The following is a 26659-nucleotide window of genomic DNA, read 5'->3' on the forward strand; positions in this document are numbered from 1 at the left end:
CTTCCTTTAATTCCTTGTTTCTACACTGAAGAGCCAAAGAAACTGGTACACATGCCTAATATCGTGTAGGGCACGCAGACATGCCGAAACAGGACGTGCCTGGACATGTCTTATGTCTGAAGTAGTGCTGGAAGGAATTGACACCACGAGTCCTGCAGGACTGTCCGTAAATCCCATAAATCCGTAAGAGTACGAGAGGGTGGAGATCTCTTCTGAGCAGCACGCTGCAAGTCATCTCAGAGATCACCAATAATGTTCCTGTGCAGGAAGTTTTGTGGCGAGCGAAAGTGTTTAAACTCAGAAGTAGTGGCCACTCCTCCGGCTGTATCAGCCGGTCAGCTGGTGGCCCCTGCTGGTGCTGGTGTCAGCGACGGCGCTGCTCGCAAGTGAAACTTCCCGGCTGCGTGGGAACCGAACGTCTCTCGCAATTAATTTAATTGCCGCGGGCCTGGCGGCCGACGGCGCCAGCCGGCCTGGGCCCCAGGGTCAGGGACACGGGGTGACGCGAGAGCTGGGATTCGCGATGCGCCTTCCAGCCTCTGCGCGTCACTGCCGCTATTCGATCCACACGTCACAGCCTGCTGTACACCTGGAGCCACTGTATGCTTCAAACACTCCTTCTCGTCAGTCGACTCGGAGCTTTCGTAGCTTCAGTCGTAGGCCCGACCAGACTCAATGTGCGTGATTTTTCCAGCGCGTTTAGAGCTGAAAAAAAAAGGTAGCAGAAATGTTACTTAAATGTCTAGGTGATGGTGGTCATACAGTGCTGGAGTGTGAGTGGGTGCACGAGTAGTTAGTCGCGCGACGTTCAGTCGCTTGTGTCCTCCCGACCACTACGTTTCAGTGTTCATGAACATGGGTTGAGAATGAGCCCTTATTTCTGGAGCTACAAAATTTTATATCACAGAAGAGATTGGGGGGGGGGGGGGAGGGAGAGAATTTCAGAGTACAGCTTTCCGAAATCCGCCAACATTTTTCTAGAAGCTCAAATTTTCCAATGGGAATGTTTCGTGAACTAGCATGGTATTCTAGGAAAATTATACGTTTTCAGAAACAGGAAAACTAGGACTACAACAAAATAACGCTGAAATTTTGAAAGGATTGTATTTTAATTGCGAAAATTAAAGCAACCTTCAATTTTGAATAAAAGTAACTTTCTGATTTCAGAAAAAGGAAGAGGTTCTTCAGAAAGACGAGAATAAGGTCTCTCAAACAATGTACGTCAATCTTAAACAATTTTGATGGTTGCTGTTGTGGTCTTCACCCCGAAAATAGGTTTGAAGCAGCTTTCTACGCTACTTCATCCTACCCAAGCCTCTCCATATCCGAACAACTGCAACCTACGTCCACCGGAAGCTGCTAACTATAGTCACTCCTCGGTCTCGTTATACAGTTTTTTCCTCCACACAGTTCCCTCTATAACAAAATTGATTACTCTTTGATGACTCAGAACGTGTATGTTCTAACATTCGATCCCTTCTTTTAATCAAGTTGAGCCATAAATTTCTTTATTCCACAATTCGAGTCAGTACGCCCTCAATTATTCCTCGATCTAAGTAGGTAATCGTTAACGGTCTTACGTAGAAACGCATTTCAAAAGCCTCCATTCACTTCTTGTATGAACTGCTTGTTGTTTGTGCTTCACATACGTACAAGGCTAGACTCCAGACAAATACCTGCATAAAAGACTTCTTACTATTAAAACTTGTATTAGATTTTAACAAATTACTATTCTTCAAAGAATTTTCGTGTTGTAGCCAGTCTGCTTCTTATTTCCTCCCTACTACAGCTGCAGTCAGTTATATTGCAGCCCAAAAAACAACTTATCTGCGGTTAGTGTATTATGTTGTAATCTTATTCCTTTAGCGTCACCTCACTCAAGACTGCTACATTCCATTACCCCTATTTTACTTTTGATGTTCATCCTACAACTTCTCGTCAAAACGTTATACATACCATTCAACTGTTCTTCCAACTCCTTGGCCACGACTGACAAATGGTTCAAATGGCTCTAAGCACTATGGGACTTAACATCTGAGGTCATCAGTCCCCTAGACTTAGAAGTACTTAAACCTAACTAGCTTAAGGAAATCACACACACACACCCATGCCCGAGGCAGGATTCGAACCTGAGACCGTAGCAGCAGCGCGGTTCCGGACTGAAGCGCCTAGAACCGCTCGGCAACAGCGGCCGGCACGACTGACAAAATTATATGTTGCGCAAACCTGAAACTTTTACTATATTGCAGTGACTTTCTTGTTAAGAAGGCATGTCCGAAGGAACAGTCCATCGTTCTTCTTAATAGCACAGGCACTGCAATATCGTAACTATCCGACGACACCAGGAGGCGACTTTTAATTAAAATGTCCTCTCCTGTACGGGAATTGCATAATGCGTTAAGAGTACAGGTTATAGACGAATAGTTGACGACATATGGGCGTTTGGTTCTGGCTGTGAGTCGTGCGTGGATAGCCAAAGCGGTTAAGCCGAACGCTAGCGCAAAGCGGAAACCAGGGTTCGAGTCTCGGTTTGGCACACTTTTCATTGTCGACATTCCCTTCCACAGCTGGTGGTTGTCCGTATTCGCAACTGCGAATACACTTCATATATCTCAAAGTTTTTGTTTTTTTCCTCCTGAACTTTAATCCCCTCTTCAAATTGGTCCTATTTTCTTTTATCGCTTGCTCAATGTACAGATTGAATAAAGTCAGAGATAGGTTACAATCCTGTCTCACTTCTTTCTCAACCACTGCTTCGCTTTCGTGCCCTTCCAGACTTACTGCCGTCTGGTTTCTGTCCAAGTTGTATACAACCTCTGCTTCCCTGTGCTTTATCCCTGTTACCGTATTGCAGCCAAAATCTTCAAAGCTATCTCTAAACCAACAAGAGCTACAAACATAAGTTTGAATTTCCTCAATCTGTCTTATAAGTCCCAGGGTAACTATTGACTCGCGTGTTCCTGCCTTTCTTCGGAACCCGAGGTGTTCCTGCACGAGGTGGGATTCTACCATTTTTTTCTTATTGTAAATACTTCCTCTCAGCATTTTGCAAGCACGACTCATTAAACTATTATTAGCTGGGTCGAATTTTGAAGTGCAACTGGTATTAGTAAATCGCAAATTTCGGGTATTTGTTATAATTAAATGTTACTGAATGAGACGACCGGGATGGCTGAGAGGTTCTAGGCGCTACAGTCTGGAACCGCGCGACCGCTACGGTCGTAGGTTCGAATCCTGCCTCGGGAATGGATGTGTGTGATGTCCTTAGGTTAGTTAGGTTTAAGTAGTTCTAAGTTCTAGGGGACTGATGACCTCAGATGTTAAGTTCCACAGTGCTCAGAGCCATTTGAACCATTTTGTTACGGAATGAACAGTTTATTACTAACAGCCTTTCCACTAAGTAACGAGGTTTAGAAAAACACAGCTTCAACAAGAATTCGGAAAGGTCATACGTGCATGGTACAATGTATGTGGTACTTGTATAAAGAACAGTAGGAAATTATTACCTTAGGAGCGAAATTATAGCAAGTAGCAACAGTAATTGCAAAACTACCCATTACCCGTGTTCTGGGAAGGGAATGATGCAAGAGTAGCAGCCATAATCTACAGAGGAAAATGCTGCTGGGAAGAACCGAGCTGTTAGCTGGCTCTCACAAACGACAAATGTTCCTATGGACTGACGCGCTCTACGCGGACTTGACGGCCCCGTTAGCCGTACAAATGAGGTTTTGTAACAGCCGATAAGAGACTCCTGTTTTCAGGCATCACAAATGGGTTGATAAGAAAGGTTGCAGAGTGCCAGACCGCCTTACACTGAAACACAAGTGTTTCCAGCTGCGAACAATACCACACTACCAGAAGGCTTCATAGGGGAGAAATAATATAGCCAAATGAAAGCTGAAAACGTGCTTCCTCCAGGGTTATTGAAAATCTGTCGACGCTCTTGGTCATTACATACCAGCAGACGCCATTGACAACAGAAAGCACTGAGCAGCAACCGTTACAAGGAGATGTCACCGCATACTTCCTTTTTTTCGATAATGTCTTTACACCTGCCCTATCATCCAGTTCCTTCTTCTTGTAAACGTTTTTCAAATATTTCTATCGTCATAGAGTTTTCAGTGAACTTCATTTCTAATCTTAGCGGTCCACCTAATTCTCAACATCCTTCTATTGTACTAAACCTGAAACGCTTAGAAATTTTTATTTCTCGGTTTCCCCATAGTTCGTGCGTCACTTTCACACAGTGCTGAGCTCCAGAAGCAATTTCTCAGAAATGTCTTCGCCAAATTAAGGCCAACATTTGAAACTAATGCTTTTGGCCAGGAATAGCCGCTTCCCTGTGATGTTTTGCTCCGTCAATCACGCGTTGCTTTTTGGTTTTCAGCAATCTATTTTGCTTCCAAGGTAGCGCAATTGCTTCACTTTTATCTACTACAGGGTCCGAAATGCCGTTGTCGTTCCTCGGTAATCACATTTCCGCCACTCCTTATTATTTTCTTCCTTCGGTTTTCTTTGTTGTTATGCTCAGTAGACCTATTCAGCTCAACACGCCCTACAGTGATAGTGATATCACTTAGGTTAGCAAGGTTATCAGTAAAAGACTACATCCGTGTCTTACAACCTTTCTATTCCGTTGTGCTACGTAATGTACACTTTAAAACAAAAAAGGAAATAAAGACGCACCCCGAAGAAGTAATCCCAATTTGGACAGACAAACAAATGATTACAATTTCAGAAAAATTGGACGATCTATCCAAGAGAAAGAACTGCACAAATTAAGCAAGTCAATAATATGTTGGTGCACCTCTAGCACTCATGCAAGCTGTTATTCGGCTTGGTATTGATTGAAGGGGTTGTTGAATGACTTCCTGAGGGATATCAAGCGAGATTCTGCCCAACTGGCGCTTTAGACCATCAAAATCCCAAGATGTTTGTAGGACTCTGAACGTAACGCTTCAAGCGTTCTCAATTGGGGAGAGATACGGCGACTTGGCTGCCAAGGATGAGGTTCGGAAAGCACGAAAACAAGCAGCAGAAACTCTTGCCGTGTGCGGGCAGGTAGTATCTTGCTGAAATGTAAGCCCAGGATGGCTTACAGCGAAAGGCAACAAAAAAGAGCTTAGAATATCGTCGACGTACCGCTGTGGTGTAAGGATGTTGCGGATGCCAAAAAAAAGGGTCTTCAGCCTGGAATATCATTGATCGAAGTAGAATTAAGACGCGATGATCAACGAAGATGTGTCTGGAGACGCTCCGTACTGCCATGAGATACCAACCTGACTGTCGCCCGCCATACGGCCAACAACCAGTGTGTCATTTCTTTTCACAGCAGAATGTCTTTGGTTGTCATCCGCGGCGTCCTTATAGACAGCAGTAAGCGTCAACTAGACAGAATGCGACATCCAACAACTCTCAATGACGAGTCGAATAGCTGCTTGCTCAAGGGCCAGAGGTGATGGCATTTTAGATTTTCGAATACTTTTTAGGTGGTCAAATCCCATAAACGTGTGCCAGTTTCCGTGAGTCTTGCTCCAGTTATCGAGCTCAACTTCAAAATTGCCTCTCTTCCGCTATAAAGTGAAATGTAATGAGTGCTAAAGCCATCTGGGACAATGTAGCTTGGAACGCTATATATAATTTGTTGGTGTTTTGAGTAATTTCCGCGTTGTGTCTTTCTCCTTTCTCGGGAGACTAAAATCTAGTGTATTTGGGAACGGATATTTTCTGATGACGCTGACCAGATATGAAGCAAGGGATGAAGGAAGATTAAGGTTTAATTCCCTATCGAAAACGAAATCAGAGGTGGGGTGAACCTCTGACTGGGTAAGTATGGCAAACAAACTGACTGCATCCTTCCCTTGATTCGCTTTAAGCAATTTAAGCAAACCTAAAAATCCAATGCCTTAAACACCGCGCAGCCTCTCTGCGGCATACTTCATTTTGGAAACTTGACACTGTGGATCACTCATACGCGTTGTAAACCAAATATGCACCCCGAATTTCCGGCTGATTGCCATCTGCATTTCCTAAATGCCTTTGGCAACTCTCACTCCAGCAAAAATCTTCCTTTCTACTAAGATCTTCGTATAGGAAGTCTCCATTGCAGTGAAACTGACATGTCTCCTGCGCCTTTGGAGGCTCCCAAAAGTCAGTTGTCAGTTACAGCACTTCGTTGTTTTTTTTTTTTTTTTTTTTTTTTTTTTTTTGTCTCGAGGGAGGCAAGGAGGAGTTGTTCCCCCCCCCCCCCAACCCCACTCTCCCCGGCCCCTTGCATCGTGCCGTGACGTCACACTCTGCGAACACATTGTAGCCGTGTTGGCTCTGTCGAGAGAACCGATTTCAAGCTAGCTCACAGGTTTGCTGCTTGTCAGAGCGCAGGGCTTGGTGGGTAGTAACTTCACTGTCGAGTATCACGAAACCTTGTACCAGCTTGATGGTCACAGCCGAAAAATGAGGGATGGGTTAAATCGTTAATCGTAAGTATTAGGTTACACATTTCTGACAACCAGATAACAGGTTCCTGTAATCTTCTAATTATGCAAAATGTTCCAAGTAGTTCGTGAAGTACGCTGAAATCATAGTACGCATTACTGTAGCAATGTGTTTTTAAGTATTTGATATGATTAAGGGAATTATTTTGAATTTTACTTTATTTTTTTGATTCTAAACAAAGGTTCAAATGGCTCTAAGCACTATGGGACTTAACTGCTGAGGTCATCAGTCCCCTAGAACTTTGAACTACTTGAACCTAACTAACCTAAGGACATCACACACATCCATGCCCGAGGCAGGATTCGAACCTGCCACCGTAGCGGTCGCGCGGTTCCAGACTGTAGCGCCTAGAACCACTCGGTCACCCCGGCCGGCTCTAAACAATGGTTTCCTCTTTTCTTTGAACAATAAAAAGGTCGCATTTAAAAGCCTCCTAGAATTACTTCGTGCTTAAGCTTAATTATGTTTTGGATGGTGTAGCGCTTCTTGCTTTCCGTGCTTTCAATGAAATATTGAAGAGAGAGAGAGCCCGCCTTAAACAAGATACTGTTTCTTTGTAAACATAAACGTAGGCTTATCTACGGTGGGTTATTGTTTATTATTCTCTCTGAAAATCATTATGACATAAGAACATCTTATGGAAGTTCTATGTATTTCGGCTTAAAGCTAGTTACATAAACAAAGAATTGATAACTAGACGTTAAAATTTACGTTATTTACCATCTCATTACCTACACCTGAGCCTGAGTGATCACAATGTTTTATATCTATGAAACTTATTAAGTCTACATTTTTTTTTTCATTTGACAAATTGCAACTGTGAAATACTGACATTAATTACAGCCATTGAATAATACTTTTCGGTTTTTTTTGAAGACCATGGTTTTGCATTTCTGAACATTAACCGCAAGTTGTCCGTCTTTGCACTACTTTGAAATTTTGTCAACATCTGACTGGATGTCTGTGCAGCTTCATCATAATACATGCATCACTTGCAAAAGGTGACATTGGTCCATAGTGAGGAGATCCTCCAGGATGTGGAACGTGTGAGAAAAACAAAAATGTACAATAAACATTTACAAAGAAAGGCAAATATGCTAATGTAACTTGCACAGATCCCAAATGAAATTGCCTTCGCGGATGTGGAAAAAGTGGAAAAAATCTTAAACAAATATTCATTTAAAAGGTAATAAATAACTTGTTATAAATCATGTAAATGCTTAATACACCGAGGAACATACGATAGTTCTTGGCTATAACCATGCATCATCAAATAGAAAAATCATTTTACAGCACTTACAATGACTACATTACTGCACTGAATTTGTGTGCAAGACAGGTTGCACTATGATTAGTAACATACGCATCACTTGGCTCTAGTTATAAATTCACCAGTGGATTAAAAGGAGGTAACTACCAATAAATCCTTTATGCTACTTTTTAAACTGAAGTAGTTAAACTCTTTATGGCTGCCGGCTAGTTATCCAAATGTCTGTGTCTGAATAGCAGACACCTTTCTAGACCAATGTAAGTGACTTCTCCACCAAGATTTTTCTTATTTCCTTGAAATGGGTTGTCGATTTGAAAAAGAGGTATATTTTTAAGGACAAATTCATTAAGGTGTAAATAATATACTGAGCAGCAGTAGTTAACATCCATAGTTCCCTAAACAGGATGTTATGCTGTCTCTTCAATTGTCTGCCAGTCATTAATACACGACATTAACAACAGGAATCCTCACAGCCTTTCCTGGGACATGCCTGAAGTCGTCAGTTCAGTCACAAATTTTGCTAGATGCTTCATGTCATCGTGCTTCTGTTTATAAGTGCTGGTGTGTTACTGAGAGAAATGTTTTAATAAAAGGTTACTGAATCGACGTTGAGAGAAAACAGCTTGAATAAAAGAATGGATAGCTTGGTGGTGCACTTTCTGAATCATAAGTGGATAAATAATCGATCTCGCAATAGAGGGTATCTGCCTGTCTGTGTAAGGGTGATGGGATGCAGTGGGAGACCAAAGCATGAATGCAGTAAGTAGGTGCAAACATTTAAACAGATGCGAAAAAAAACTTACACAAGGTAGAGCTGCGTGGATAGGTCCATCGAAATTATCTAAGGTAAGACGATGACGACGCAGCAACATGATTCGCATTCCATCAAGAATTGAGCTGTATGGACGGCACTGTATTTGAACTGTTTAAAATTCCTTTGGTGACCCTTGTGCCTGATTCATATACTTTAACTCGAGGACCCCCTCGCCACGTGAGGCGACTGCAGTGCTCCTAGCGCATAAGATGAAAAGTATAGCGTCCATGACGTTGATGTTTATGTGGTAACGCACCTATATGACTGACACCCCTTTTCCTACACTCTATGCCAACAAATTATGCCTCAAAACGTGAATTTTGTGAGTACACTCACAGTACGTTCAACCCACCTTCAGGTCTTTACATTTGCTTATGCAACGTGAACGATGTTTCTTTACTTAAGATGTTTCACAATAGCTGTCTTAAACACTTCCGATGCAGAATCTGCAGCGTCTTGCTCTCTCTCTCTCTCTCTCTCTCTCTCTCTCTCTCTCTCTCTCTCTCCAACTCCCACGTATTTGTTCCGCGGACCGTGCTGAAAAATATCACGGGTCGGATCCGTCCCGCCGGTTGCTTTAGACTATACGAGGGATTAATGCTTCTTCTCGTTGCGCTTAATGAAATGTTCTCTGTTTACATCGCTACTATTTTGTAACCATTTATGCAGCATCTAATATTTTTGTTAGTCGTTGCACTCAATATCTTTATGTATACGTCGATCCATGACATTCTTTTTAACGTAGACAGTTAACAAAGACATATCACACAGAATAAATATTTCTCATTCATATAACGATCACCAGCACTCCAGATTTCTTTAACTCATTCATAAACGAAATTTCACGAGAGCCTGTAAAATACTCTTAGGAAATACACTCCTGGAAATGGAAAAAGGAACACATTGACACCGGTGTGTCAGACCCACCATACTTGCTCCGGACACTGCGAGAGGGCTGTACAAGCAATGATCACACGCACGGCACAGCGGATACACCAGGAACCGCGGTGTTGGCCGTCGAATGGCGCTAGCTGCGCAGCATTTGTGCACCGCCGCCGTCAGTGTCAGCCAGTTTGCCGTGGCATACGGAGCTCCATCGCAGTCTTTAACACTGGTAGCATGCCGCGACAGCGTGGACGTGAACCGTATGTGCTGTTGACGGACTTTGAGCGAGGGCGTATAGTGGGCATGCGGGAGGCCGGGTGGACGTACCGCCGAATTGCTCAACACGTGGGGCGTGAGGTCTCCACAGTACATCGATGTTGTCGCCAGTGGTCGGCGGAAGGTGCACGCGCCCGTCGACCTGGGACCGGACCGCAGCGATGCACGGATGCACGCCAAGACCGTAGGATCCTACGCAGTGCCGTAGGGGACCGCACCGCCACTTCCCAGCAAATTAGGGACACTGTTGCTCCTGGGGTATCGGCGAGGACCATTCGCAACCGTCTCCATGAAGCTGGGCTACGGTCCCGCACACCGTTAGGCCGTCTTCCGCTCACGCCCCAACATCGTGCAGCCCGCCTCCAGTGGTGTCGCGACAGGCGTGAATGGAGGGACGAATGGAGACGTGTCGTCTTCAGCGATGAGAGTCGCTTCTGCCTTGGTGCCAATGATGGTCGTATGCGTGTTTGGCGCCGTGCAGGTGAGTGCCACAATCAGGACTGCATACGACCGAGGCACACAGGGCCAACACCCGGCATCATGGTGTGGAGAGCGATCTCCTACACTGGCCGTACACCACTGGTGATCGTCGAGGGGACACTGAATAGTGCACGGTACATCCAAACCGTCATCGAACCCATCGTTCTACCATTCCTAGACCGGCAAGGGAACTTGCTGTTCCAACAGGACAATGCACGTCCGCATGTATCCCGTGCCACCCAACGTGCTCTAGAAGGTGTAAGTCAACTACCCTGGCCAGCAAGATCTCCGGATCTGTCCCCCATTGAGCATGTTTGGGACTGGATGAAGCGTCGTCTCACGCGGTCTGCACGTCCAGCACGAACGCTGGTCCAACTGAGGTGCCAGGTGGAAATGGCATGGCAAGCCGTTCCACAGGACTACATCCAGCATCTCTACGATCGTCTCCATGGGAGAATAGCAGCCTGCATTGCTGCGAAAGGTGGATATACACTGTACTAGTGCCGACATTGTGCATGCTCTGTTGCCTGTGTCTATGTGCCTGTGGTTCTGTCAGTGTGATCATGTGATGTATCTGACCCCAGGAATGTGTCAATAAAGTTTCCCCTTCCTGGGACAATGAATTCACGGTGTTCTTATTTCAATTTCCAGGAGTGTACTATTGGGGCCGCGTGGAGTGGCCGCCTGGTTTACGGGGCCATGTCACAGATTGCGCGCCCGCTACCACCGGGGCTTCGAGTCCTCCCTCGGGTATGGGTGTGTGTGTGGTGTTCTTAGCATAAGATAGTTTTAGTTTAAGTAGTGTGTAAGTCTAGGGACCGATGACGTCAGCAGTTTGATCCCTTAGGAATTCATGCACATTTGAACATTTGCATATACTATTCTCCTCCGGAAATCTCATTATCAATGCTGGTCTTTGTTAATGGAACATACAACATTCAGTAGTGACGTCAATAACAAACATGGAAGGCGCTACGCACTCGATGCCTGCGAACGCGCTGTCGGCCGTTAGCAGCGCTGGTCCTGCACCGGGCTGTTGCAGAAACTCTGAAATAGACCAGTATCAACTACTAACACTAAAGAATAACCCGATTCGAGACAACAGCTGACACTTAACGATGCTGTCAAGTGTATGTGCCCCTTGAAGTAGCAATATACTAAACAAAATGGATTCCACGATGGTTGAGGATTCATGTACGAAAACCGGCGCGTTCTCCTTTGTGGAACATTATCCCTGTTCTCAACTTTTGTATGCTCAATTCCCAACAGAAAATGAACGTCCGAGGAAGTTTACTTTTGTAATGTCACTGTAGGAAGTGAATAGGTGAGTTATTGGTTTGCGTCTTGTTTTCAGGAGAAGCCGCTGCCCAAACCGGAGATGTACAGTCTGCATGTGGAGTCGCGCATAGACTACCGGTACGCCCGGACAGTATTCAGCAGCAGGCTGGCCAACCCCGCCAGCAAAGCCCAGGAGGTCTTCTTCAGCGTCGTGCTCCCAGAGACCGCTTTCATTTCTGGATTCCTCATGTGAGTATCAAAGGCAATTTACTTTCTTGGCAACTACCTTGATGACCACACGCTTGCTCCACAAGCCTCTTCCATTTCTTTCTGTGTAATGCATTAAGTTTCCATTCGGTGTTCATACCCATTCTACATCTACATCCAAACCTACATACATACACACATACACGAGGGCTGCCGCTAGAGGGCTCCGAATTGTAGCGTGTAACGTGGTGGTGTATAACGTAATTACGTCGGTGCATGAGAAACGGCGTGGTGTAATCGAGTTACGAATTCAGAGAGTTCGTCCACAGGTGGAACAACCTCTCCTTCAGGATGACAATGCCAGATTATGCACACGAGCTCTGCGACAACTGCAACGATCCGACGCCGTGGGTTCACTGTCATCTGTCATCCTCCATATAGTCCCGACTTGGCCCCTTCCGATTTCCATCTGTTGAGAAAACTTAAAGAACAGCTTTGAGGAATTTACTTCGACAGTGATGAAGCGGTGCAAGGAAGAGGTGAGGTTGTAGTTCCGTCAACAAAGTCAAACATTTACAGTGACGGAGCCGGCCGGTGTGGCCGAGCGGTTCTAGGCGCTTCAGTCTGGAACCGAGCGACCGCTATTGTAGCAGGTTCGAATCCCGCCTCGGGCATGGAGGAGGAGGAGATGAATGTTTAACGTCCCGTCGACAACGAGGTCATTAGAGACGGAGCGCAAGCTCGGGTGGGAGAAGGATAAGGAAGGAAATCGGCCGTGCCCTTTCAAAGGAACTATCTCGGCATTTGCCTGAAGCGATTTAGGGAAATCACGGAAAACCTAAATCAGTATGGCCGGAGACGGGATTGAACCGTCGTCCTCCCGAATGCGAGTCCAGTGTGCTAACCACTGCGCCACCTCGCTCGGTGCCTCGGGCATGGATGTGTGTGATGTCCTTAGGTTAGTTAGGTTTAAGTAGTTCTGAGTTCTAGGGGACTGATGACCTCAGATGTTAAGTCCCATAGTGCTCAGAGCCATTTGAGCCACTTACAGTGACGGCATCAACAAACTCGTCTGTTGTTGGGAGAAACGTGATCCTTGCCAGAGTGACTATGACGAGTAATAAATATTCAGACGTGAAGACTAAAGATGAAGAACGATAAAAGCATTAGTTTTATTTAAAAATCTTTGAGAGTTTTCACGTAAAAAAAATTCGGAGGCGTTACTTTCTGCACCACCTTGTATATTCTTCAAACCACTGTGCAGTGCATGGCAGAGGACAGATCGTACCATTACCAGAGATTTTCTGTCCCGTTCCTTTCTTGTATGGAACGAGAAAAAAACGCCTATTACACTTCCCTAACGTCTTTCGTCATTTCATGACCCCCATGCAACGATGGTTGTTGTTGTTGTGGTCTTCAGTCCTGAGACTGGTTTGATGCAGCTCTCCATGCTAATCTGTCCTGTGCAAGCTGCTTCATCTCCCAGTACCTACTGCAACCTACATCCTTTTGAATCTGCTTAGTGTATTCATCTCTTGCTGTCGCTCTACGATTTTTACCCCCCACGCTGCCCTCTAATACTAAATTGGTGATCCCTTGATGCCTCAGGACATGTCCTACCAACTAATCCTTTCTTCTAGTCAAGTTGTGCCACAAACTTCTCTTCTCCCCAATCCTATTCAATACCTCCTCATTAGTTACGTAATCTACCCATCTAATCTTCAACATTCCTCTGTAGCACCACATTTCGAAAGCTTCTATTCTCTTCTTCTCCAAACTATTTATAGTCCACATTTCACTTCCATAAATGGCTACACTCCATACAAATACTTTCAGAAACGACTTCCTGACACTTAAATCTATACTCGATGTTAACAAATTTCTCTTCTTCAGAAACGCTTTCCTTGCCATTGCCAGTCTACATTTTATATCCTCTCTACTTCGACCATCATCAGTTATTTTGCTCCCCAAATAGCAAAACTCCTTTACTACTTTAAATGTCTCATTTCCTAATCTAATTGCCTCAGCATCACCCGACTTAATTCGACTACATTCCATTACCCTCGTTTTGCTTTTGTTGGTGTTCATCTTATACCCTCCTTTCAAGACACTGTCCATTCCGTTCAACTGCTCTTCCAAGTCCTTTGCTGTCTCTGACAGAATTACAATGTCATCGGCGAACCTCGAAGTTTTTATTTCTTCTCCCTGGATTTTAATACCTACTCCAATTTTTTTGTTTTTTTTTTTTGTTTCCTTTATTGCTTGCTCAATATACAGATTGAATAACATCGGGGACAGTACTACAACCCTGTCTCACTCCCTTCCCAACCACTGCTTCCCTTTCATGCCCCTCGACTCTTATAACTGCCACCTGGTTTCTGTACAAATTGTAGATACCCTTTCGCTCTCTGTATTTTATCCCTGCCACCTTTAGAATTTGAAAGAGAGTATTCCAGTCAACATTGTCAAAAGCTTTCTCTAAGTCTACAAATGCTAGAAACGTAGGTTTGCCTTTCCTTAATCTTTCTTCTAAGATAAGTCGTAAGGTCAGTATTGCCTCACGTGTTCCAGTGTTTCTACGGAATCCAAACTGATCTTCCCCGAGGTCGGCTTCTACCAGTTTTTCCATTCGTCTGTAAAGAATTCGCGTTAGTATTTTGCAGCCGTGAATTATTAAACTGATAGTTCGGTAATTTGCACATCTGTCAACACCTGCTTTCTTCGGGATTGGAATTATTATATTCTTCTTTAAGTCTGAGGATATTTCGCCTGTCTCATACATCGTGCTCACCAGATGGTAGAGTTTTGTCAGGACTGGCTCTCCCAAGGCCGTCAGTAGTTCTAATGGAATGTTGTCTACTCCCGGGGCCTTGTTTCGACTCAGGTCTTTCAGTGCTCTGTCAAACTCTTCACGCAGTATCGTATCTCCCATTTCATCTTCATCCTCTTCCATTTCCATAATATTGTCCTCAAGTACGTAGCCCTTGTATAGACCCTCTATATACTCCTTCCATCTTTCTGCTTTCCCCTCTTTGCTTAGAACTGGGTTTCCATCTGAGCTCTTGATATTCATACAAGTGGCTCTCTTTTCTCCAAAGATCTCTTTAATTTTCCTGTAGGCAGTATCTATCTTACCCCTAGTGTGATAAGCCTCTACATGCTTACATTTGTCCTCTAGCCATGCCTGCTTAGCCATTTTGCAATTCCTGTCGATCTCATTTTTGAGACGTTTGTAGTAGCAGCACAATATTCTCACAGTCCTTTTTGAATAGAGTTTCTCTAAATTTACCCAACACACCATCGTGAGGACTACTTCGTCTTTCTGCAAGCAATTTCCTGTTTCAGTTCCCTGAGTATTTTTTTCATTTTTATATGCGATATAATCAGCTCTTGCTCTCCTAGCCCCTTTCAATGTTTGTCGTCATCTTGCTCTGTGATAGCTCTAAGCGCGGGAAAAATACCTGCGTCCGTATCCGTGGTCGCTAGTATACTCTTGTGCCGAGACTCCCGATTCATAGGTCATCCGGTTGGAATCCAGGTGCTGGATGAAATTTTCTCTGCTTAGTATTTGACTGGCAAGAAAGGGGAGGGGGGAGGGGGAGAGTTCCTCATCACCTTGGCGCTTATGTCCTGGATTAAATTCCAAATCTCTCCGCAGTTTCTTGCATCTTGATTAGTGGACTAAGAAGCAGTACACTATCAACTATTTTAGAGTAATACTAATAAGTAACGCAAGTGGAAGGCTCACGTATAATATGCAATAATTTTATTTGTCGGAAGGGCTCTAGTAAAATGCAGGGCAATCTGTAAACAAAATAACATACAACACAATAGTGCTACCAGTTCTAGAATATTGCTCCATTATTCCAGAACAAATGCATAACTGAGTTCTTACCGCGTCAGATTATATTCAGCCTCAAGATTCCGACGACTTCCCTCATTAGCGTCATCAACAGGAGATTTCAGTAGGCCACTGGGTACTATACTCATTTGGCTGATTGGCCGGATTATGTCATGGAGGCGATACGAAGTCAAAAAACTTCCATACGCGTTAAATTTTGTACTGTTTTTGTACTTTCGTATTTTCGTTATTAACTCCAACTTTCATTCTTCGTATAACTTTCGTTTTTACGCAGCTGTGCTTTTATCGAAGCTGACTGTTTCTTCGGCATCTTCAGGATGGCTTCATATTGACCTCACAGCATATACAACGTATTTCTATTTCAGACAGGGATCTTTATTAATCTCAGTATTTCTTCCATGATGTATTTTGGTCAGCATCGCCGACATGGACAATGATTCGATGTACATATTAGGAAGAACTGTCTCATCTGCGGTACTGAGTCTCTCAAGAACCTATGCATAGCGTAATTGCCCATAAGCCAACGATTTCTGCACCTCATGACATTTACTGACATGCACCTAACCTAAAAGCGCACTGAACTGACAACTTCATGTCTTAAGAGATGGAACGCCTGACGGCTTTCGCCACTGCTCACTGCGCAGTGACTGGCTTTTCGGTTTCGAAACTTAGTTTCGCAAAGTAGTGTTTCCCTACAAACTAGGCGCCATACTTGTGGGTTTATTTAATTTCGGTGACTGTGTCTAATTGTCTGAAGATGAAACAACTTATTGCAAATAAACAGGGTAAACACAGATGAAAGGAAATTTACCACAAAAATAACGCTTTTAGTCCAAAACAAAATTATTTACGCCCGTAGTCCCACTATCAGCAACATGATGGATAACGCGTGGGAGGAGAACACTTAGGCAGTTTTCTGACAAACGTTTCGTAAGCGTCTGGTCCTGTTAAGCTTCGGATGTCTCGGTTTCTCCTTCCTGGACGTCACGCCGTAGGCACTGACACCAGAAATATGTGCGCCGTTATGCATTCTGCTTTCGTCTTCCCGCGTCCAACTTTCACGTCAGAAAAGCTAGTTGCGCTTGTTGGACACATCATACGTTAGAACTCTCTGCAGTGAAAACAGCTTATTTGGGCGTTGTGTACAGTTTCTACATTGCCTAAGACCTCACACCAAGATAGACGTGTATTGCACTAAACCCATGTAATAACTGTAAATTCAATTCATGCTCTTCCCGGTTATGCAATTCAATTCATGCTCTTCCCGGTTATGCTGAAGGATATGATCGTCTTCACTACACGACACATCGGCGATCCATCCTGCCGTCATCTTCAGGTGCGAACGCTGATTACATAATCGCGTAGGAACTAAATGAACATTAGAAACGGCAGCTCGTTTATACCCAGGGACCAGGCCACTGCGCCTGCGCGAGAAGCTGAAGAGCTGCCCCCTGCGAAGGGGGCGACAGCACCTGAAGGTGGCAGCCCGATGGATCGCCGAAATATCGGTAGTGAAGACGATCATATCCCGCAGCATACCTGTGAAGAGCATAAACATATAAGACGCCGGGGAAAATCTACGGAATCAAATGCGCTTTAAGACAAGAAAAACGATACACCGCGAAGAAATTATCCGAATGGGACGGAAATCGGCAGATGTGATGCACATGTACTGACAAACAAATCATTACAATTTCCAAAAAATTGGACGATTTATTCAAGAGAAAGAGCTTCACAAACTGGGCAAGTCAATGAGTTTGTCCACTTCTGGCCCTTGTGCAGGCAGTTACTCGGCTTGGCATTGACTGATTTTTGGATGTCCTCCTGAAGGATATCGTGCGAAATTCTGTCCAATTGGCGCGTTCGGTTTTCAAAATCCTGAGCCCATAATGCTCCAGGCGTTCTCAGTAGGGGAGAGATCCGGCGACCTTGCTGTCCAACCAGCAGTAAAATCACTCGCCGTGTGCGGGCGGGTATTATCTTGCTGAAATGTAAGTCCAGTATGGCTTGCTATGGAGGGCAACAAAACGGGGTGTAGAATATCGTCGACATCTCACGGTTGTCGGGCCGTATGACGGATGAGATTGGTACCCACCGCTGCCCAGGGCGTTTCCAGACACGTCTTTGCTAGTCATCGGGATTCAGATCAAAGCGAGATTCATCATTCAAGACGATTCTTTTCTGGCCAATGAGATTCCGGGCCGAAGACATGTCTGAAGACGCCTCGGACAGCGGTGGGATACCAGCATGGCTGTCGGAGGCATACGGCCCTACAACCAGGAGTGATAGTCTAGGGTGACATGGCTGGACCACTTTGATTGTCATTCACGGCACCCTTACAGCATAGCGGTACGTCGACGATCTTCTACGCCCCGTTTTATTACCCTTCATGGCAAGCCATCCTGAGCTTACATTTCAGCAAGATAATGACCGTCCGCACACGGCGAGTGTGTCTACTGCTTGTCTGCGTGTTTACCAGTTCCTACCTTGGCCAGAGAGGTCACCGAATCTCTCCCCAATCGAGAAAGTTTAGAGCTTTATGGGCTGGGCCCTCAAACCAGCTAAGAGTTTTGACGATCTAATGTGCCAATTGGACAGAATTTGGCATGATAGCCCTCTGGAGGACATCCAACGAACCTTATAAGTAAATGCCAAACCGAATAACTGCTAGTATAAGGGCCAGAGATATACCAACACATTTACTTGATTAGTTTCTGAAGCTCTTTCCCTTGAATAAATCATTTTTTCTGAAATTGTAATTACGAGGATAATCCCAAAAGTAAGGTCTCCTATATTTTATAAGTATATATACCTATTTATTTCTACAATGGTTTACGTCAGTTTACAGCTTGAACATTTTGCTATTTTTCGACATAATCACCATTTCTGTCGATGCATTTTTGTAGACGCTGTGGCAGTTTTTGTATGCCCATGTCATACCAGCTCGTCGCCATGCTGTTCAAAAATATCAACCTCGTCGTCGGAGCAGAATCGCTTTCCGGCCAAATGTTCTTTTAACCTAGGGAACAGGTGATAGTCACTGGGCACCAAGTCAGGACTATAGTGTGGGGAGGTGATTATGTTCGACTGAAACTGTTGCAGGAGAACAACGGTTTGCCGAGCGATGTGTGGGCGAGCGTTGTAATGGAGAATGTGTACGCCCTTGCTCAACATTCCTCTTCTACGGTTCTGAATTGCCCGTTTGAGTTTTTTCATAGTCTCACAATACCTGTCAGCGTTAATTGTGGTCCCAGCGATTCAGCTCCGACGACGAGGAGCAAGAAGAGGTTCATAACTTTCTGAACAACATGGCGACGAGCAGGTATGACATGGGCATACAAAAATGCATCGACAGAAATGGTGATTATGTCAAAAAATAGTAAAATGTTCAAGCTGTAAACTGATGTAAACCATTGTAGAAATAAACAGGTGTATGTACTTATAAAAAAATAGACCTTACTTTTGGGATTATCCTCGTATTTCTTTGTCTGTACGTGTAAATCACATCTACAGATATCCATCTCATTTGCATTATTCCTTCGTGTTGCATCGTTTGGTCTTTGTCTTAGACTGTAATCTGTTTTTTTAGCTAGTCACCTTTCTATCTTAATTGACTGTTCCAAAATAAGTTTATTGACTTCGGTTCCATCAGAGTGTCTTCGAATACTAGCTGCGGCAAGATGCTAATGAAATACAATTGAAGCAGTCACGAGGATTGCTATAACGTTAGTTGAAGCAGAAGAGTATCTGGCTTTTTGGAATTATAATGGTTCAAATGGCTCTGAGCACTATGCGACTTAACTTCTGAGGTCATTAGTCGCCTAGAACTTAGAACTAATTAAACCTAACTAACCTAAGGACATCACACACATCCATGCCCGAGGCAGGATTCGAACCTGCGACCGTAGCAGTCCCGCGGTTCCGGACTGCGCGCCTAGAACCACTAGACCACCGCGGCCGGCTTTTTGGAATTATAATGTACCTTAAACCTTTTTCTCGGATTTCCGTTTGGTATACCCAGCTTAGTTCCAGTAATCATCGTCCCGTTAAATTAGTTGTCAGGAGTGTCACAAACCTAATAAATAAGCACTGCGGTGAATGTTAGAAGCACGTGACTAGAAGATGCCGTTGTCGTGTTGTTCTATTCACTCGAGCAAGTGGAAAATGAGTATGATATATATAATATTACATCAAATGTGTTTACTTTCTTACACGCAAAAGCATCATAAACGGCCTGAAAGGGAGCAGCCTTTCTCTCCTACCGTTTAATTTCTGCTAGCAAGGTACTGACCTCACTACACCAGTCTAGCTATGCATTCTAAAATTTACAGTACCATACAGTTGGTATGAATGCCGCTAGTTACAGTTCTTTCACGAACTATACTTGCAACCTGCATGTATTCCTTTACTAGTATACAATTGTGCCCACAGTTCCTGTGTGACCGAGCGAGGTGGCGCAGTGGTTAGATACTGGACTCGCATTCGGGAGGACGACGGTTCAATCCTGCGTCCGGCCATCCTGATTTAGGTTTTCCGAGATTTCCCTAAATCACTCCAGGCAAATGCCGGGATGGTTCCTCTGAAAGGGCACGGCCGACTTCCTTCCTCATCCTTCCCTAATCCGATGAGACCAATGACCACGCTGTCTGGTCTCCTTCCCCAAAACCACCACCAGTTCCTGTGCTCGATAGTTACTTTCTTAACATTAATGTTAGCCACCGGTTGAGAATTGACCCTCCACTTACCCAGTTACAGGTTCCAGCCCAGTGATTCGCTTCACACTTTGTTTTTGCCGACAGGTTGCCTGCTGACTTGCTACTGACTCACAGCTGTTTCGCAAACTAGTTCCCAAATTTTCCATCCATAGCTCCACTTGCCGTTTCTGTAAACTTAAGTTATCCATTATTAAGTATTTTTATATATTACTTGATGCACTGCTTCTGAGCACTTACATTTTCAACGATGCCTTATGCCAACTTCAGTTCAAATGGCTCTGAGCACTGTGGGACTTCACTGCTGAGGTCATCAGTCCTCCAGAACTTAGAACTACTTGAACCTAACTAACCTAAGGACACCACACACATACATGCCTGAGGCAGGATTCGAACCTGCGACCGTAGCGGTCGCGCGGTTCGACTGAAGCGCCTAGAACCGCTCGGCCACACCGGACGACCTGCGTAAGTTTTTGTTTCATTATGTTATCGTACTTTTATCCTCACCCTGAGACCAACTTCAAGTTATGAATGTCATTAACTAATTAGCTGTATTCTGGAACGATATTGCACTTGTTTCTGTACAGGCATTATGAACCACACGGAGGCATTTACGAGCCCTTTTTGGATTAATGGGTTCATTGTTGTATTACATATTGCTCGTGTATTTTCTAAAACAACAGCAATATGCTGCATTCATCTTATTTTCGACGATCGCAAATAATACGATACTTAGCAGTATGTACTTCGTTCTCAAATTTTAATATTTTTACCTAACGTCTACTTATTTGTTACATTTTTCTGCACAGTGTTCTGAAGAAGCAGCACTAGATGCTTGAAATCAGCAGAGATAAAATTTCTTTTCTGCAGCTGGTTGCTGATTATTTTAACAAACAGAAATAGAGTTGCTGATGATGGATAAAGTACTAAAAGGATTAGCTTAGAGTTACTTTCGAAATAACATCTCCATCCGCAGTAGATACCAAAGCTGAAGCTTTCTGTGGTATCAAGACTTGAACTCCAGAGTTTAGCATAGGCAGTGCCATACCATTCTGACACCGTTAGAGCGTTTAATATTAACAATTCCACCTTCATCACTAAGGAACACAACTAATTCTTTTTGCTCTACAGTTTGCACACGGTTGCTCTCGTAAATGACTCGTACCATTGCACAGAGATCTTTTTATAAGTAAGACATAAATATCACCGTTTATGGTATTTTTTTACTATACACTGGTGTGCAAAACGTAAGGAGGAAAGTAACTTCCGCGTTATGTGTCACTGCCATGTAATATACGGGGCACGTTTGAAAAGCTCGTGCAAAAATAAAAACTACTTACATGTTTGGGGTAAACCTTTTTTATTTTTCGACAGTCTCCTTTTAAACTTATACACTTCGTCCACTCTTAACAGTGCTAGTTCTGCAAGTTTCGCAGGAGAGCTTCTGTAAAGTTTGGAAGGTAGGAGACGAGGTACTGGCAGAAGTAAAGCTGTGAGGACGTGGCGTGAGTCGTGCTTGGGTAGCTCAGTTGGTAGAGCACTTGCCCGCGAAAGGCTAGGGTCCCGAGTTCGAGTCTCGGTCCGGCACACAGTTTTAATCTGCCAGGAAGTTTCATATCAGCGCACACTCCGCTGCAGAGTGAAAATCTCTTTCAGGAATTGTCCAAGTCTGCAGAATAGCTATTGGTTGCTGCAATCACCTCATCGTTTGAATAAAATCTTTGTCCCGCCAGCCATTTCTTCAAATTGGGGAACAAATAGTAGTCCCAAGGAGCCAAGTCTGGAGAATACGGGGGATGTGAAACGAGTTGGAATCCTATTTCCATTAATTTTGCGACCCCAACTGCTGATGTGTGTGCTGGTGTATTGTCGTGATGGAAAAGGACTTTTTTGCCGTCCAATCCCCGGCGTTTTTCTTGCAGCTTGGTTGTCAAACGGTTCAGTAACGATGAATAATATGCACCTGTAAAAGTTTTACCCTTTTCCAGATAGTCAATAAGGATTATCCCTTACGAATCCCAAAAGACAGTCGCCATAACCTTTCCGGGCGAAGGAATGGTCTTCGCCTTTTTTAGTGCAGATTCTCCCTTCGTAACCCATTGTTTAGATTGTTGTTTGGTCTCAGTAGTATAGTAATGTATCCATGTTTCATCCACAGTGACGAAACGACGCTTGAAGTCCTGTGGATTCTTCCTGAACAGCTGCAAACAATCCTTGAAAACACTTCAGAGGATTCCGTTTTTGGTCAAGCGTGAGCAGTCGCGGAACCCATCTTGCCGATAGCTCTCTCATGTCCAAATGTTTATGCAAAATATTATGTACTCATTCATTCGAGATGCCCATAGCACTAACAATCTCACGCACCTTAACTCTTCTGTCATCCATCATCATATCATGTATTTTATCAATGATTTCTGGAGTCGTAACGTCCACAGGGCGTCCAGAACGTTCAACATCACTTGTGCCCATATGGCCACTCGGAAAATTTTGAAACCACTTATAAACTGTTCTAATCGAAGGTGCAGAGTCACCGTAATGTTTATCAAGCTTCTCTTTAGTCTCCTGAGGCGTTTTACCTTTCATAAAGTAATGTTTTACCAATACACGAAATTCTTTTTCGTCCATTTCTTTGACAATCACTCGACTTACTTGATTCACACATATGCCAGACACAAATAAAGAGACCAATATGGCTGAAACTTGGTGTGCGTTCTTTCCAAAGATGCTACTAACTAAACACGACCTCGATACGCGCCGGTGGTGCCATCTCTCGGACTTTGTACGGACTTTTCAAACGCCCTTCGTAGCTTGATGAAACTTGGATCATGCATAAAAACAACTGCTACGGTATAATAGAGAAGGTAACTGAAAGAAATACGGATTGAAACGGACAGTAAGAGCGTTCATATTTAAAGACAATTAATTACTCTTAACTCACTGCGATTCATGATATTTTCCTGGACATTACAAGCTGCTGGACATGGTTCTTAATAGGGTGTGTGATCATCACTGACAGCGACGGCAGTGCGTGCCTCCAACGTTCTCCTATGCTGGTCATAAGACTGATAAGGAGTTCTTGTGGAAGGACGTTCCATTTCTCCTCCACAGCCGGCCGGAGAGGCCGTGCGGTTCTATGCGCTACAGTCTGGAGCCGAGCGACCGCTACGGTCGCAGGTTCGAATCCTGCCTCGGGCATGGATGTATGTGATGTCCTTAGGTTAGTTAGGTTTAATTAGTTCTAAGTTCTAGGCGATTGATGACCACAGAAGTTAAGTTGCATAGTGCTCAGAGCCTTTTGAACCATTTCTCCTCCACCGCTGTTGACAACTATTGGATTCATTGGTGTGCATGGACGATTTACAACACGTCTCCGCAGACCAACCCATTCGCCAAATATCCCTTCGTTCCAAGAGGTCCACAACCCACTCTGTTCGATGCGGTCGCGCACTATCATCCACAAAAGTGAAGTGAGAACCGAAAACGCCCCGGAAAAGAGGCACATGGGGAAGGAATATGGTGTAACGTTGACCAGCGAGTGCGCCATGTTCAAAGATTTCGAGGTCAGTACGTCCATGCAACATCATACTCCCCTGTCGTGACACCTGGGACACCCCTCATCATGCTGGACAATGCTGGATGTATCCTCTTATGGTGAGAGGTGTGAACACGTAATGCATCCAGGAATATTGGCGAACTTGACCGTTTCGGTGGTCCAGTTTTCATGGCCTCAGGAGGTATAATGTTTCGCAGGTGTACTGATCCACAAATCTTTGAACACGGTACACATATCTGGCAGCGTTATTGTGACATTGTACTCGTTCCTCTACGTGCTTCCTTTGAGGGGTGCATTCGGACCTGGTTTCATTTTTATGGATGACAACGAGTGACCACATAGAGTAGCGTAGTTGGAGAAGCTCATGGAACGGGAGGATATTTGGCGATTGGACTTGCCTACTGGTTCCGCTAATATAAATCCTATCGAGCACTTGTGGGATGCGGTGAGGAGTCCTATAGCAGCACGTCCACATACACCAACGACCATTTACCAGTTGTCACAAGTTCACTGCTGGAAACTGGAACGCCCTACTCCAAGAACGCCTTACCAACCTTGTGCACAGCATGGGAGCACGTTGCAGTCATGCTTTGCTGTCCGTGGTGATCAGAGCCTATTAGGAATCTTGTCTCGCCGCTTATAATACCCAAGGGACCATCAGAAATCGCGGTGACTTCATTGTATTGGTTGTTTTAAATAAAAGTGTCATTTATGTTTGTCCCATTACGTATTTGTTTCAGTTACCTTCTGCGTTATGCTGTGCTGCGCTATACTATTCTATACTGTTTGGCTCAAGATCCGTCGAGCTGTGTTACTTCGCAGTGACACGTAACACAAAAGCTGCTTTCGTCCTTCCTTTTTGCGCACCAGTGTGAATCAATATTGGCTGCCAGAATCGATTGATAGATACACAGCTGATGATACCGTACGCGTTCTTGATCAGTTGGAAGACTGCACCATACTACGGAACAAATGCCTGAATTTTAATAGCAATGAGTGGCATTTTTGCCACTTTAGAACATATTTTCAGGAGAACCAACAAATCAGTGATGTTCAAAGTCTTGGCGGCGAAATTGTTATATATTTCATGAAACATCAGTATATTTCTTCGATGAGCAATCTCACGCAAGATGGAGCCCTATTAGCCTATAAGACCGTATCGTCTTTGGTTGTCTTTCGAAGTTCGTCGGCCGTACTAATGATCCAGTTGTATTACATGCATCTGACGTCGGTTACTCTGTTGTTCAGAACAGGATGCTGATGTAGGAATCTAAAATCACACGAAACAGTCGTGAATTGAAACTGAGCCGTATTACGACGGTTTCCCAGAAAGTAATGACCGAGCCAGGTGGCGCAGTAGTTAGTACAATGGATTCACATTCCGGAGGACGACGGTTCAAAACCCCATCTGGTCATCGAGATTTTAATTTCCGGTGGTTTCCCTAAATAGCTCACAAACAACGGCCAGAATGGTTTCTTTGAAAAGGACACGGTCTATTTCTTTCTCAATTCTTTCGTAATCCTAGCTTGTGCTCTGTCTCTGATGACCTCACTGTCGACCGGACTTTAAACTCAAATCTTCCTTCTCCCATCAAGAAGCAATGCACCACATTTTTTTCTGCAACAATTAATTATTCCATAAAATGAAAATTACACACATTAAAGAAGGGCTTTTACTTACACACCCTATTTTTTTCACGTAATCTCCTTCCACTCCAATGGCATTCCTGTATCGACACAAGGATGTAGTGGGGAGAAGGATGACGTCATTCCATCGATTGTCTCTGCTTCGGACTCGAAATGGTTAATCCAGGTTTCATCACCTGTACAGTTTGGGACAAGACCATCCCCTTAGCGTCAAAATGTTGCAAAAACTCAGAACAATTTTTCTTCTTTTCTTTTTTTCCTGAGAGATTTGTGTTCCACGACACGATAGCTCGTAACCCATCTTGCACACTCTTTCGAGTTTCCAAGAGCGCGGATTATTGCATCAACACTTGCGTTACTAATTGACAGCAGCTACAACAACTGCCGAGTAGTAATGAGGGTACCCTGGGGCATGATAACATCACCTAGCTACAGAATGTCAAGTGTGATGGCCGCAGAAGGTCTCACCGCCCACTGCAAATTGTCGATCTCCGACGAACCGCCTTCTCCTCATCTTCTTCGTCCAGCGACCAGCTGTACTCCTGTCGACTGCGGATGCTCCATAGATTTGACACACACATTTCTGAATATTCCCCACAGTTGCTTTGCCCTCAGTGAGAAATATATTGGCCTCGCGCTGCTTGTAACGTACGTCACACAGACGCCATTTTTGGACATTGCTATATCTACATTATCTATCGGAGGAAACGGAAATTTTGCGTGCGCTCTCATGAAATTGCAAAGTATTCATACCTAACGTTTACCGTCGCACAGATTCCGTAAGGAGGTTTAGAAATAGTCAGTCATATCTGGTGTTGAGAAGCAACTCAGAGTTGAAAACAAATGATTCGCCAGGTGTGGATGGAAATCCAATTTGGTTAACAGATCGTGCTCTACAGCATTGGCCCCTTACTTAGATTGCATTTACCGCGAATCTCTCGCTCAGCGCAAGTCCCAAACGAATGGAAAGCAGCACAGATGACACCTCTACGAGAAGAAGACCCTTGTACTTAATAACGGTATCCTGCAGAATTCTTGAACATATTCAGAGTGTAATAGCTTCCCTTCAGGCAGAAAAGCTTCGGCCACAAATAAGCGCGGATTTAGAAAGCATCATTCGTGCGAAACTCGTGGTGCACTTTTCTCGTACGATTTCCTGGGAGCCATATTCATAGATTTC

The 26659-nt window shown here is 44.2% G+C and overlaps 1 protein-coding gene across 1 annotated transcript in view; it reads left to right on the forward strand.

Moving 5' to 3' along the window:
* LOC124593923 (inter-alpha-trypsin inhibitor heavy chain H4-like) overlaps positions 1-26659 on the forward strand; it is a 209945-nt gene that overhangs the window by 95992 nt on the left and 87294 nt on the right. Inside the window, exon 2 of the mRNA XM_047132272.1 lies at positions 11575-11747. Coding sequence (XP_046988228.1) covers positions 11575-11747 — 173 coding nt within the window. The remainder of the gene's footprint in view (positions 1-11574; positions 11748-26659) is intronic.

This window comes from Schistocerca americana, chromosome 2 (assembly GCF_021461395.2).
Source record: "Schistocerca americana isolate TAMUIC-IGC-003095 chromosome 2, iqSchAmer2.1, whole genome shotgun sequence".
Lineage (NCBI taxonomy): Eukaryota > Metazoa > Arthropoda > Insecta > Orthoptera > Acrididae > Schistocerca > Schistocerca americana.